Genomic DNA, 13,713 nt, shown 5'->3' on the forward strand with positions numbered 1-13,713 from the left:
CGGCCGGTTCAAAATTTTCTTCTAAGCAGAAGAGTGGGCTTATTTTATGGTGGCACATCATTAATAAAACGTGTACACTTTCATGAAAAAAAAAAAACACATTTAGTTTTTTGTTGTTTGAACACGTTCGGTGTCATTCAGAGTATGCCTGGAAGTATATTTAACTTCTAGGTCTAGTCTTATGTACATTTTCATAGGTGTGATATTAAATTCATAAGCTAACATCAATAACTTAAAATTTCGGCATAACTTGCATGTATTCTACAAACTGCGGCACATACAGCCAAAGATGTTAAGCGTGTGAAAAGAATACTTCGTTTGTTGAGTTTTACTTACGAAGTAGACAGAACAGGTACCTGGCAAAAAGATGGGTTGAAGCGAGCCGTCACTCAAACGGGCCGAAGGCCCGTTTTCGGATAGAAGATGTATTACACCATAAAAATTCAGAAGGGACGGGCCGAAGGCCCGTACCAAACGCCGCCGGCAAGCCAAGCTGGGCCCGCTCCCTGCCGAACCGAGTTGCCGGTGGAGCGAAGCGGAGCTGGCAACTTGGTTTGGCGGAAGAGCGGGCCCAGCTTGTTTTGCACCTTCCCCTCTTAGATCACGATGCCGATGTGATGTCGGATCGATTTCGTCTGGAAATAGATTTGGAAAAGGTCACTTCCTCCTCTGTGTGTCTGGCGGTCTGCTCGTTCAAACACGTGCACCGCGTCATCCATATTAAGTCCCGTGTATTTTTTCCCCCTTCACATCGCTGCCCCTCCCCTGCTCCGCCCCACCACGGCTCATGCAGAATGCACCTCCCCACGTGACGCATTTGCACGCGAATCAGTCATCATCGCGGCAGCACCGGTCTCTCTTCTTTTTCATTTTACCGGCGACAGATTGTCTCAGCAATATTTCAATAATGAACAAGAGCTGCCCGTGTAGCGCAGGCCGCGGGTGAGACGGTGGGAGTCGCGCTTTAGACTTTAGCTCCGCTTCCGATCTCGGCCCCGCCCCCGCCCGCGGCCAGCGGGTCGCTCGCGTGATATCGCGATAAACCGCAAATGGTGAGGCTTCATGAAAGCCGACGCCGTTCGTCGTGTTGGATGGGGTCGCCTTGAGGCCCAGAATGACTCACGGTGCGCCTCTTTTCCTCCAATCGACGTCTCGTTCTTGTCAGTCGCCTTCGCACAGGACATAACATAATCGATACATCGATCTCGTTGTCGGCAAAATCAGACGCGCGCGGCGATTGCGCGCCGTGTCGCGGCAGTGGATTAAATAATTCAAAAAACGGCCTGAGAAAAGTAGTATCACGCCGCCGAGTCGGGACGGGTGGGACCCACGCCAATACATCCTGTCCGATCAAAACTTCTGTTTTGTTTCTTTTTGTCTTTGAAGGAAACTTTTTCTGACTGGCCTGATTTGTTGTTGCAGTGTAAGCAGTGCGGCAAGACGTTCAAACGGTCGTCCACGCTGTCCACCCACCTCCTCATCCACTCCGACACCCGGCCTTACCCGTGCTCCTACTGCGGGAAGCGCTTCCACCAGAAGTCGGACATGAAGAAGCACACCTACATCCACACAGGTGAGCACGACGCCGAGTCTGCGCCGACTGCCCGGGCGGCCCGGGCCCCCGCCACCGGTATTCCTCCGGGGCCTCCGGGGCCAAAGGAATGCCTCCGGGTCGAGCTGCGGGTGCAGTCCGGGTTCGGAGCCTCTGCCCGCCCCCGCTCCACCCCCGACCCAACGGCCCGGATTTGAGCAGCAATCAGTGCAACGGCTTGCACCTGTCCAACACCTGCCGCCTGAGTCAGACCCCCCCCCCCTCCTCCTCCTCCCGGGCGCCGGGCGGTTCGGCAGCAGGAGCAGGGCTTGGAGGCCCCGGCTGCGGTGGCGGTGGCTGCGGCAGCGGCAGCGGCGTTGGCCGGGGCCCCCGGAGTCCGTCTGGGTCCCGGCGGGTCGGGTCCCGCTGGGCCCTGCAAGCCGTTACCGAGGCAATGGGTCAGCCCGCCCAGCCACCTGCTGCTGCACGTCCCGGCACGGCCGGGGAGGCGGGGCAACCTTGGCTACAAATATAATAAAAGCCCGGCACACGATCGGATAAAATTAAGAAAGGTAAAACAATCCACAAGCGCGGTCCCCAGATTTTACCTGAATGATTCAGGTACCAAGTGTAGAATACATAAAGCACGGTTCATACGAGTTTGTGCTGAGCCAGTTGTTTGATCCGACGATTTACTCGTAATCACGGGACACTAGCGCATGAAATAATTCAATTCCCCAAGCGCCGTGCTGCGTGGCCAACGGGAACGGGGGAGATGAGCAACTGCAGTGCAGTCGGTGGACGGCGAGGTGCACGCCGGTGGCAGGTGGGGGAGGGGGGGGGGCAGCGCGCGCGCGCCACGCGCCCTGCCGCGCACGGCCCGGCCCGGCGCAACAGGCGATCCATTTACCGCTCGGCTGGGCCGAACACCCAACAGCTGCGCACCGCCGCCCGCCGCTCCCCCGTCGCCCTTCCCTTCCCTTCCCAATCCGACGACCGTTTGTTGTTACCCTTTTTACTGGGCGCATCTCTCAGTTCCGCTCCGCTGGCTCCCGGGCACCCGGCAGCACCCGGGCACGGCGCGCTCCACCCCGCCGCCACTGCTGTTCAGCCGCACGGCCTCCACCGCCACCACCGCCGCCGCAGTAACGCAGCCCTTTTTTGCCGATCCTCTTCCCCCCTTCTTCCGCATTCGCCAATAATAACTGTCTTTATCATCATAACCATCATGGTTTTCGTCGGTGTTTTTGTCGTGGGCGCGCACGCTCTTCCTCCGCTTCCTACGGAAGCGCGTGCGGAGCGGGGAGAAGCAGCTCAAGGTTGTGATGTGCGGAGGCGATGAGTCTGACCGGCGGCGTGCGTTTTCTGTTGCAGGCGAGAAGCCCCACAAGTGCGTGGTCTGCGGCAAGGCGTTCAGCCAGTCGTCCAACCTCATCACGCACATGCGCAAGCACACGGGCTACAAGCCCTTCTCGTGCGGCCTCTGCGAGAAGGCCTTCCAGCGCAAGGTGGACCTGCGGCGCCACCGCGAGACGCAGCACCCGGACGCGCCCGCCCTGCCGGCCGGGCCGCCGCGCCGCGCCCCGCAGCCCGCGCCCCTCGACCACCAGCGCCACCAGCAGCAGCTGCAGCAGCTTCAGCAGCAACATCATCATCAACAGCAGCAGCAGCAGCAGCAGCAGCAGCAGCAGCAGCAGCAGCAGCAGCAGCAGCAACAGCATCAACAGCAGCAGCAGCAGCAAACCTCGCCGCTCAGGCCGGACGACGTGTCGAGCAGCAGCAGCTGAAGACCACGGAGCGCCGGCACGCGGCCTGCTGCAGAGAGCTGTGATACCCCCTCACCCCCCCCCCCCTTCAACCCCCTTCCGCAGTCGACGGTAACATACCCTTGTTGACCCGGTGAAACGAGTCAAGCCCCAAGGAGCGCCGCGCCCCGCGCGGACGACAACGCCGCCGCGCCCCGCTGCATCGATCCGAGAGGGCTTGTCAATGTTTCATCGCCTGCACACGAGCAGCAACAAGCCAGGCCGGGGCAGGCCAGACTACGCCACGCCACGCCACTTGGTAATTAGTAGCGGCATGGCCAGTACTCTGGGGGAAATGTTCGCGCGGACAGCGGGCGGGCGTTCTCATTATGCCCGTTATCGTCCGAATCCATCGACGTCCAAAACGATAGCATTTATTATTAGTTGTTAGTCAGAGGAAAACCAAAGGAACTGATTAGAGTGCGGTGGTCGCCGGGGAGAGACGCAGCCGCGCCGCGCGCAGCACCCGCGCCTCCTCGCGCGAGTTCCGACTCGTTTTTGTCGCCAGGGTGCTTTTTGTGAGAAATGTCGGATGCCTAGCCGCTGATGCTACGGCCTGGCATTTACGCCCCGCCTCAGTTGTCGGAAAATGGGACCAAGTTTCTTTCCGACACTTAACGTGACAGTTCTAGTCTTCGACGTTTAAGCTCCAAAGGTCTTTACAGAAAAAAATATATTCTTTTGAATTAAACCAAAAAAGATTCTAGTACGTTTTGAAAATATTTTACTTTTAGTAAGAGGGTACGGTCGTTACCTCACCTTTCCTAAGGTTTCTAGTTTACGGCTGTAAATGTACATTTTTATTTTTAAATCTAAATCACTAAGAATTGAACGCCAATATATCATGCACTCTTGTCAATAGCTGCACGTACGTTGTGTTTTTGTCTAGTTGTAGCGCATAGCGCGCATGTAAAGTCATTTTATTTTCTCAATCCGTCCATCATCACAGCTAGCACACCAAAGAGCTTGTATTCTAGTTAAGAGATTTAAGACGTGAGATTTTCATGAAGCATCTCCATTTCGTTGTACATTCCACTTGTCAATAAGGGGAGGAAGCCATTTCTCACCCACTTGTATGAATTAATTTAGGTGAGATCCTTGCAAAGGGTTGATAAACTATTTTTTATGTCTTGCTATGTTTAAGTTTTAAGGGCATACTTTTGTGACTTGTACTATACTAATTTCTGCCCCCATGTAAACTGAACCTGGAATCATTCATTGTATCTGTAGGGTGCTTTTATTTGTCAACTACCATTAGATATCCCAGGATTGGAAATGTCAAAAGGTATGTGAAATAAAATTGTTATACTTCTTTAGATCATCGCACTTTCTCTCCCCCCCCCCCCCCCCCAAAAAAAAACTACTCAAAAAAACAAACTAAACACAAACAACATAAAAACCAAGATATAATTACGATAACAAAAAATTGTGCGATGCGTGTCGCGCGGGAACCTGCACCTAATTCCTCAATTTCAAAATCCCCCCCTCGCCTTTCTCTCTGGCTCCCGCACCCCGTCCTTCTCCATGCGCCACAAGGCTAGCTCCAGTAGAAGTGCGCGCTGTCACTGCTGCTGCTACTGTCGCCTTCCGCGCCCGGGACTGGTGCTTTGGCGCGAGTCTTGCTTATCGGCGTCCTGGACGTCGACGTCGCCCTCGACATGAGGCCGTCATCCGGATGGCTCGCAGCCGCCGCAGACTCCGCAGACCCCGCAGGCCCCGTAGGCTGCGTAGGACCCGCAGGCGCAGTTGGCCCCGTAGCTCCTGCGCCTTCGGGCGCTGCCTTTGCCGACCGCCTACTACTTCGCGGGGGGCGCAGCACAGAAATTCCGTCTTTCATGGGGCGCATCAGGTGTGGCACGTCCCCGCGCTCCGCAGCGATTCGCTCCTAGACCGGGAAGCATGAAGGTCGTCACGTGGCGGAGCAGCACAGCGCCAAAGAGGACCGCCAAGACGACTCGGGTCGGGGAGCGCCGGCGCGCGCCTACCTGGTCCCGCAGCACGTCGAGGATGTCCTGGGCGGCGAGTACCGCGGCGTCGGCCGCCGTTGCGAGGAGGCGCGCGTCGTGGCTCGCCCGCGAGGCCTCGCGCGACACGCGGTCAGCCTTCTCCACCACGACGCGGCTTAGCTCCGCCACCCGGAGCAGCCTGCGGCGGAGCTGAGAGGGCGCCAGGACGGCCCCGGGCGGAGGGGGGCTGCGGCAGGGGTGGGTTGAGGGAGGGGCGGGGCCTACTTCGCCTCGACTCGGACGCATGCCGAAGGAGGTCGCGTGGCGCGCACACGAAGTGGTAAACAAGCATATCGGAGTTCGATACCGTCCGGAAAGAGAGTAAACCCGATAGACACGACGATCGGCGACAGAGTCGAGGATCGAGAGGTCGCCCGCGTCGCGTAGCTCCCAGTTTGGCTGCCTCCGCCTGCACTGCCTGTCGCCCGCCTTACAGCGTTCCCAGGAGGAGTTCTCGGGAACGGTGAAGGTGAACGGGATCGTGAACGGGATCGTGAACGCGGTGAAAAAGTGAACGAACTGGTGAACGAGCCATAAGAGCTAATGGAGAACGTTCGTTCACTGCGGCCGTTTCCTCACGCGTTCACGGCACGCTCGTGGTTTCCGAGAAGCCCCCCGCTCAGCAAGGCTGGAGTCATCACACCCTCACGTGTAGGGGGCTGCGCCGGCTGCGGACGCGGTGGCCGCAGCAGCGCTCCGGGACCTGATGGTGTGCGCCCTGGGCGCGGGCGCGCTCCTCCGGCCGCTCGCCTTCGCCTCGGCCGCTAGCGGCGCGCCGCCGCCGGCCCCGCCTGGCTGGAGCGCCTGCCCCTGCCGGGCGGGCAGCCCGGCCGCCCCGCTGCCGGCGCGTTGCATAGCCTCTTCATCCCAGGCGCCCGGGCGGGCCGCGCCGCCGACCCCTGGCAGCTCTGGGAAGGGCAAGCAGCAGAGCATGGAGTGGGCTGACGCCGAGGCTGACGCGGGTGACGTCACCGGCCCGTTCCCCACATGGGCCCTCGACACCCCCGACACGTGTCGCCATGGTGACTCGCGCGCACGCCGTGCCGATTGATTGATTACCGCCGACGAGACGGAAGGGTTGGCACGAGGAGATTCAGAAGAATCGCGCCAGGCTGCCCTGAAGGGCTGGCCTACCTGAGGGGAGCTTGGACTGGGGGGCGGGGGAAGCACCGCCGCCGGCGAACTTGCTTCGAAACGCGCCCATCACGCGGAAGTCCGACGCGGATTGTGTGGCAATAACGCAGACAGGCCCAGCTCGTTATTGGGCGCAGGTTCTTCCAAAAAACCTTTCCGCGCGTCTCTTGCCCCCTCATATCCACGACAATCCACGGCCCGCTGTAAAAAACAAAAACAAATACTATTTCTCAAAGAACAGCAAAGTTGCTGTGAAGATTTCACTGACTTGTATTTTGTATCGCACGACCACACCGCTTGTTGTGTACCAACAATTTTGAAAAATCATATTCTTTGTTAATTTAACTGCACTGTTGTTATTCAACAGAATTCGATTTTCAGTAGCAAACATTGTTGTAAAAATTGACTGTCTTTAACAGTTTTGGACAAAAAAAATTGTTGCCATATAGTAATAGTTTTCACGAAAGGGGTTTGTTTCCCATCAATTATTTTTACAGTGCTCACCCGAGTGTACACTATGGGGGGCGGCGATGTCAAAGGAAAGAAATAAGGTGGGTTGGGATTGGCATGTGGGAGTAGAAGGAGTAGGAGGGAATTCCAGAAAGGAAATAGAGTGAGAGTTTAGTCTGTGATAAAATTGCTGCTCTTTTTGGAATATTTCTAGGTCAATAAGTTTATTCCTATGATTAAAAAACATGTGTAATAATATACAAAGTAAACAATTTTTAAATATTTCTCCATTGCACCTTTATAAGTTCAGTCTTTTTGTCAGATCTTCAGCTACCATTTTCAGTCTAGTTCCCATAAAAGCTTTAAGAATATTACGAAGAACTTCATGGCAAGAAGGAAACGCATTCCTGATGCCAAAGGCCATTTCACCATATATTCTGAATGCAAATTGTGTGCAAGGTTTATGAAACCTTAAAATGTCCTCATCAGTGTGCACGAACTGACTTTCAGCCCATTGCAAAGTATCATATACAGAGACAGATGGATGAAGGAATCCTTTGGACTCCACTGCTTCCCTCCATACAGATGGAATATTTTGATTACCTTGGTCTGCTACTAAAGCTGATTTACATTTTTCACAGTTGACCTGCTTTACCCATTTTGTTACAACTCGACTAGTCAGGTAGTAAAGACCAAGTCCCTCCATGTCTGATAAATCCTCAGACTCCTCAATGTCAACTGGCAGATGGCTTCTTCTATGCCTTAAAAAATCAGAAAGAAATGCTCCCTCTTCAAAATCATTTGCTGCAAAATTAGGATGGAAAAACAGAGCAGAATTAACCAAATGAAGGAACTGAAGTACATTGCAAGGCATTGGTTTTTCAGATAGAAGATCACTGCACTGTACCAGGTATTTCAGATTATGTAAAGATTGACACCTAAAACTGTTAAACTTAATTGAACTAACAAGGCCTTTTCCCACATAATGCTCATAAAAAGAGAGAGCAGACAATGTTGTCCTCCTTACGCTGTTCCAGAGCTGCTCATTATTTTTTAGATTAATATCCTTCTCTAATTCTTCAAAAATGCTTGATGTATCGCGAAGTGTTTGAACATGTGTCTCAACAGAGTAAAATCCTGAGCTATCATCATGCAAAATAAAAGTCATTGCATTTACCCACATCCATAGCATTCTCAAAACAAATATTTCAGTTTTAAGTTCTGGCATTTTATCTTCTTCTGGAAAATCCCTGTGCCTTTGAAACAGCCAAGTCGCAATAGATTGTGATGACAGTCCTTCACCTCCTTCAGTACTCAACAAAACTTGGAGGTGCTCAGGCCTCAATGACTTTTCTGTTAACTCATACTTATTCAAAATTTCATCAGGGAGAAGAAAATTGCTTTGCAAAATACATTCACTAACTAGTTTAGCAAGATCATCAACACTTTTAGAAAAACATAGGATGTCCCTCTGATAATAAGGATGTTGAATTGCACTATCACCCATGATTGCACTTTCATCGGCATGATTGTCCAGAAGATCAAAACCACAACCTTCTCCAAACACAACATTTACAACAGTGAAGTCATACTGGGCCAACAGTACAACCATTTGATTTAAAATATGCCAAATTGCCCAACCATCTTCTTCAATATTAACTAACATGTATCCTGCTAAACATTTCCATTCAACTTCAAAACCCTGAATCATGAATACTATAACTTCATTGGCTGTTTTCATCTCTGATGAAAGTGGAGCAACAAATCCTGTAAACACCTCTGACACATGATCAAACTGAATAACAGGTTCAATTGGAAAAACATCAACAGACAGAGTACAGAAGTGTGAGGCATTTAACATTTGTTTAATTGCATATATATTATCTTTAAGTACTCCTGGAGAGAAATTCCAATTAACTAACTTTTTGCACATGTCCATAAAAGAAATACTCGCTGAATCTTCTTGATTGATGTACTGTTCTAAGCCGAGAGTGTGTACTTTTTCCAGAGATGCAAACAACAGCGGGTCTGAAGAACTTGTCTGCAATTAAATAGGAAAAACATCAAAAAATTAATTTTACTCACAAATTCAATACACATATTGATTGTTGACATGAAATACACGAGATGCCTACCCCACTGGATTCAACACGAGACACATCAGGAGGTCTTCCGATAGGCTTCTTCAGAGTTAAAACTCTTGCTGAAATTGAAAGAAGATAAACTTAACCATGACTATTCCATCTTTACAGAACTTCAATACTTTCAAAGCTTTGCAAAGATGCCATCATTATTGAGGAACGGTAAAAACTACCACAAAAATTGAGAGCAATAAAAGTTTACAGTTGAATGACGTTAAGCATTTTCAAGACAAATGGGAACCGTACTTACCTGTCTGATGAGTGACAGGCTTCTTCATTTTTCTGCTACTTCAAGTGACTATCATTCATGTAAAAAAAACAGTTTTCTGGAGACTTAATCAAACCTGCAACAAAGAAAAGAAGTCCAACTCATTCAATAAGCTAAAGTTCAGAGACTAACCTGTCATCCCACATTTTTGCATTCAACGCATAGACAGAACTTAACTTAAATAACGATGTACATACCACATATTCAGTGAAGGTTCATGTGACACAATGCCTTGGCACTTTTTGAATTTTGAATCATTTGGAGGTACACACAAGTTTGTTTTGGTTTGGGGTTTTCGTTGTTTTCTGTGGTCTTCTGCTCTACCTGCGAATAGGGCAGAATAGGGTATCCAACGAAAAGGAACATGAATCTGTCACTGGACCTGTGTATGAAAAATTGACAAGCTTCCCGAAGCAAAAGCAAAAGCGAGGGGAATAGTTCAAATAAGTTAGGTGAAGAAAGAATTGGCAAACCAAAAATTAATTCAAACAAAAAAGAAAAACGTGTGTCGATTAAGTGACAGGACATTTCAATCCTACTTGGAGCACGATAATTTTAAATTAATTCTTGTGCATTCTGCAATTATGTCGAAGAAAGAAGTAAGAATTAAACGGGAACTGGACAAAATGATGAAACAACCACCTGCAGGGATTTCCTTGTGCATGATAAACGACAATATTTCGGAACTAAGAGCATGTAAGTCAGCACTATTCTTTGATAAATTTAATTTGATTCCTGACGGCTTCATGTTAGGAGTAGTGTGACAACATCACACTTGCAACAATGTGGGCTCGCAATATTGGTTACGCCTAAGATTTGACTGTTTGTGCCAGCATCGTGTTTACTGCTGGCATTGCATTTCAAAATTAAATTTAAAACAGCCTCAATTTGAATTATTTTAAATAAATCTCAATCAGCAATATCATTTTGTTATTGGCTGTCACTATTGTGCTGTTGCCACTGACACCAACAGAGCACGTAAATCATTCAAAACTCCTTAGTGACTTTTGCCTCGACTAACTTATGAGAGAGAATGCTAGTTCTCTCTATGCAACCTTGCAAATATAGACCGCTTCACCCACAACTTGGCAACACCGCTAGTAGAATTTTGGACTTGAGATAAACCGTATTTTGAGTGTCTGTCAACAAAATTACTCATCACTGAATTCCGTGGAAAATTTACCAGGGCCAAGTGGTTTTGCTTTTTGAAAATTTGCTCAAATTACATTTTTACTATTGAAATTTGCTTTGTTGTCAAATTGTGGGTGAAAAAGTCTATTCATTACAGTTCATGCTTCTGAATTATCTAATTCTTTTTCTCATCTCCAGCAATTATGGGTGTTGCTGGCACACCATACGAGTCAGGAGTATTTAAATTGGATGTCAACTTGCCTGATAGGTGATTGAAAAATGTCATTGACACCTACAGATTTAGCTCTAATGGAAGCAGAAAATTAAATATTTGTTTTATCATAACAGGTATCCCTATGAACCACCCCATGTTCGTTTCAAAACTCCAGTGTACCATCCTAACATTGATGACAATGGTCGAATTTGCTTAGAGTTGTTGAAACAACAGCCAAGTGGCTGCTGGCGTCCTGTTGTTACTATTGAGGCTGTCCTACTCTCTATTCAGTCATTACTAGGAGCTCCGAACCCAGACGACCCTCTGATGGCAAATATTGTGAGTACTAACACTTTAATGTATGGACATCAGAAATTACACAGTTTTTAAAAACTTTGGTAAAGGAATCATTTCATTTACTAATTTCCAGGCTAGCCAGTATCGCCTAGACAAACAAGAATTTGAAAGAATCGCTAGAGAGCACACTCTCAAACATGCGTGTCAGAACAAACCAAACATTGGAAATTCCTCTAAATGTGATGATAATTCCTTGGTAAGTTGTGATAAAACTTTCTTTGAAGACACAAAGGGTTGAGCACTAGGGGTGATCGAATTTTGCATATTTTTGATTCAAGAATTGCAACAGTGCGGAAAAGTTGCCTTGGTATATAGTACTAAGACTAACCATATTTTTTATATTTTTTTCGGACAAAATCTTGTGTCTGAACCAGGGGCCACAAGTTTAACATTTGTGTCTTATGGGCCTTTTGATCAAAAAGTGTTAATGGTGTCTTGTTCCTTTAATTTTCGCCGTACATCAAAAATAATGCCAGAATCGAGATCTTCGTCAAAAACTGAGACTAGCGATATATAACATTACAACATTCCACTCTTAAAAGCGAAAATAAAATTATCAAAAAACGGATTTTTTGAGATATTTTTGAATTTTTTCTTTCCCTTTTTGCTGCTGTGCGAAGCGGGATGTTGACATACTACACATCGTTAAACTCAGTTTTTGACGTAGATCACGATTTGGGGTCCATTTTTGATTTAAAGTGAAAATTGGAGGAGCAAGGATAGATTCACAATTTTTAACCATAATACACCAATGTTAAACTTGTGGCCCCTGGTTCGAACACAAGATTTTGTCCGAAAAAAATATAAAAAATATGGTTAGTCTTAGGATATACCAGGGCAACTTTTCCGCACTATTACAATTCTCGAATCAAAAATATGCAAAATTCGATTACCCCTATTGAGCACAGTACTTAAATATTTGTTTATTCTTCAGGATTCCAGCAAGCAGCCTGATGCAAATTCTAGCTCTAATGCTGCTAAAAGGAAGTCAAGTGATGGAGGGCTGAATGAAGAAAGTAGCAAGAAAGTGAAAACTGATCCTAAGTATTGACCAGTAATAAGGAAAGTCTCCGAATAGTCTTCGTGTTTTGTACCCCATGACAAACTTGGATTACATTTTTTTGTTCTGTTTAAAATAAAACCATTTTATTTATTGTAGATTCTGTTATTTAAATTTTTTTATTTTACAAAAGTTAAATTAAATAGTACAGTAACAATCTATCTAAAAAAATATTTTAAAAACAAAACTTGATAAAAAAAAATCTAATGGAAACTTGAAATTACGTACATCTTTACTTGAACTGTAAATTCTGTTTGCCCAGCAGATTGGCGACCAAGTAGCCTGACTTGGGTATCTGCAGGCCACTTGCATCCTTTTCCCACTGACTGAATATAAACTCAGCCCAAATGCTTTGGGTTGTTCAGGGAACACAGATAATCATTAACAACAAGCAGCAAAGCCGTCCAGGAATTAGTTTAGTTGATGGGAAAGACGCCGCCAAGGCGCCCAGTAGGTATCCAACTTCAGTTATCTAGATTTTGGAGCCGGTCAATATGTTCGCATACCTGCTGGCACATACAGGATTAACAGTGCAGGTACATTACACACTAAGGCTCACTTGCTCAGGCTGGTAAAGCCTTTAAGTTTGATTACAGGTATTTGTTCATGGTTTTAAGACCATATACTGTTTTGTGCTCCTATAAATATTCTCGACTGATAGAATAATTATCAGTCTTAGTAAGGAAAAGTTTGGCAATTCATTCAATTTGCTCAGAAAAATAAATTTGAACCACTTATCCTTTACGGTTTGACGGTAATGAAACTACATGCCACGCAAACGGTTCGTTTCCCGCAAACAGCACTTTGAATGTTTCGAGATTTCAGTCAGCAGCGCTTGGCGCGGTCAGAGAGCCGCTCACAGCTGGAAGTTCTGGATGCTGGAGGCGTACTCGGCGCGGTAGGCCGAGGACTTGGAGCGGCCCGTCCGGTTGGAGAACTCGGAGAAGCGGTCCGTGTCGGCGCCGGGGTGCATCAGGTGTCCGGGGCCCATGCCCATGTGCTGGGGCTGGGGCATGAGCAGCACGGGGTGCAGGTTGAGGGACTTGCGCGACCCGGACACGGACTGAGCGTCACCCAGGAAGCCGTTGTTCACCTCGCCTGCGGGACACATCGACAACAAGGTGAGTGACAACGCCGTACTACTTGACCTGGTCTGCATGGCGGGCGTTCGAGCCCGCGAGCCACTCGAGGAAAGCCTGCATGCGGGCGTGAAGCGGGGCGCAAGGCGTACACCTACCCTTGTAGAGGGAGCCGCTGTAGCCGGGCTCGGGCTGCAGGCGGACGTGCCTGGTGGCCAGGATGAAGGCGAGCGCGGCCAGGATGGCGGCGTCGAGGCAGCCGATGGCCGCCAGCAGGTAGGCCCAGCGCAGGCCGCACTCGCCCAGCTCGTAGCGGTTGGCGCGCGGCCCGCACGTCTGCCGCACCTCAGGGGCGTCCCAGCCCGCCGGGTACGTGACCACGCCGACGATCATGCACACGGCTGCAACAGAGGACATGGGTGAGTACTGCAGGTGCGACACTCGCGTCCTTCCCTGGCCTAGCCGATGGAGCCCCGCCCTATTCTGCAACACGAAACCGTTTGTAAAGGGCGGTTACGCTAGCCAGCGGTGGGCGGG

General features: G+C 49.0%; 4 protein-coding genes across 6 annotated transcripts in view; 2 read left to right on the forward strand and 2 right to left on the reverse strand.

The window, feature by feature from the left end:
- Window positions 1-4,652, forward strand: part of LOC113208773 (zinc finger protein 629) — a 12,127-nt gene extending 7,475 nt beyond the window's left edge. For all 3 annotated transcript variants that reach the window (XM_052268212.1, XM_052268214.1, XM_052268213.1), the window contains 2 exons: window positions 1,423-1,573; window positions 2,906-4,652. In XM_052268212.1, coding sequence (XP_052124172.1) covers window positions 1,423-1,573; window positions 2,906-3,318 — 564 coding nt within the window. In that variant the 3' untranslated portion in view covers window positions 3,319-4,652. The remainder of the gene's footprint in view (window positions 1-1,422; window positions 1,574-2,905) is intronic.
- A 2,479-nt stretch (window positions 4,653-7,131) lies between these two features.
- LOC113208764 (uncharacterized) lies at window positions 7,132-9,684 on the reverse strand. Its single transcript, XM_026425927.2, has 4 exons — window positions 9,533-9,684; window positions 9,318-9,411; window positions 9,062-9,129; window positions 7,132-8,967 (listed from the first exon to the last, which is right to left on the reverse strand). The coding sequence occupies exons 2-4, from the start codon at window positions 9,343-9,345 to the stop codon at window positions 7,225-7,227; spliced, it is 1,839 nt and encodes a 612-aa protein (XP_026281712.1). The 5' UTR covers window positions 9,346-9,411; window positions 9,533-9,684; the 3' UTR covers window positions 7,132-7,224.
- Window positions 9,685-9,759: 75 nt separating this feature from the next.
- On the forward strand, window positions 9,760-12,195 carry LOC113208774 (ubiquitin-conjugating enzyme E2 D4-like). The gene is made up of 5 exons (XM_052268181.1): window positions 9,760-10,031; window positions 10,665-10,734; window positions 10,815-11,019; window positions 11,111-11,233; window positions 11,972-12,195. Exons 1-5 carry the CDS (start codon window positions 9,920-9,922, stop codon window positions 12,086-12,088), a joined length of 627 nt encoding a protein of 208 aa, XP_052124141.1. The 5' UTR covers window positions 9,760-9,919; the 3' UTR covers window positions 12,089-12,195.
- Window positions 12,196-12,707: 512 nt separating this feature from the next.
- Window positions 12,708-13,713, reverse strand: part of LOC113208765 (LHFPL tetraspan subfamily member 3 protein) — a 9,944-nt gene continuing 8,938 nt past the window's right edge. The window contains exons 3-4 of the mRNA XM_026425928.2: window positions 13,335-13,577; window positions 12,708-13,195 (exon numbers count right to left, since the gene is read on the reverse strand). Coding sequence (XP_026281713.1) covers window positions 12,954-13,195; window positions 13,335-13,577 — 485 coding nt within the window. The 3' untranslated portion in view covers window positions 12,708-12,953. The remainder of the gene's footprint in view (window positions 13,196-13,334; window positions 13,578-13,713) is intronic.

Source organism: Frankliniella occidentalis, unplaced genomic scaffold (assembly GCF_000697945.3).
Source record: "Frankliniella occidentalis isolate FOCC.00 unplaced genomic scaffold, Focc_3.1 Scaffold65, whole genome shotgun sequence".
Classification (NCBI taxonomy): Eukaryota; Metazoa; Arthropoda; class Insecta; order Thysanoptera; family Thripidae; genus Frankliniella; species Frankliniella occidentalis.

Excerpts from the sequence above, each read along its gene's own strand:
- LOC113208764 (XM_026425927.2), bottom strand. The coding sequence starts at position 9,345 with ATGAAGAAGCCTGTCACTCATCAGACAG. Across the intron at positions 9,130-9,317 it reads GCCTGTCACTCATCAGACAG|CAAGAGTTTTAACTCTGAAG; the intron begins GTAAGTACGGTT and ends TTTCAATTTCAG. Across the intron at positions 8,968-9,061 it reads CTCGTGTTGAATCCAGTGGG|ACAAGTTCTTCAGACCCGCT; the intron begins GTAGGCATCTCG and ends ATTTAATTGCAG.
- LOC113208774 (XM_052268181.1), top strand. The coding sequence starts at position 9,920 with ATGTCGAAGAAAGAAGTAAGAATTAAACGGGAACTGGACAAAATGATG. Across the intron at positions 11,020-11,110 it reads ACCCTCTGATGGCAAATATT|GCTAGCCAGTATCGCCTAGA; the intron begins GTGAGTACTAAC and ends ACTAATTTCCAG. Across the intron at positions 11,234-11,971 it reads AATGTGATGATAATTCCTTG|GATTCCAGCAAGCAGCCTGA; the intron begins GTAAGTTGTGAT and ends TTTATTCTTCAG.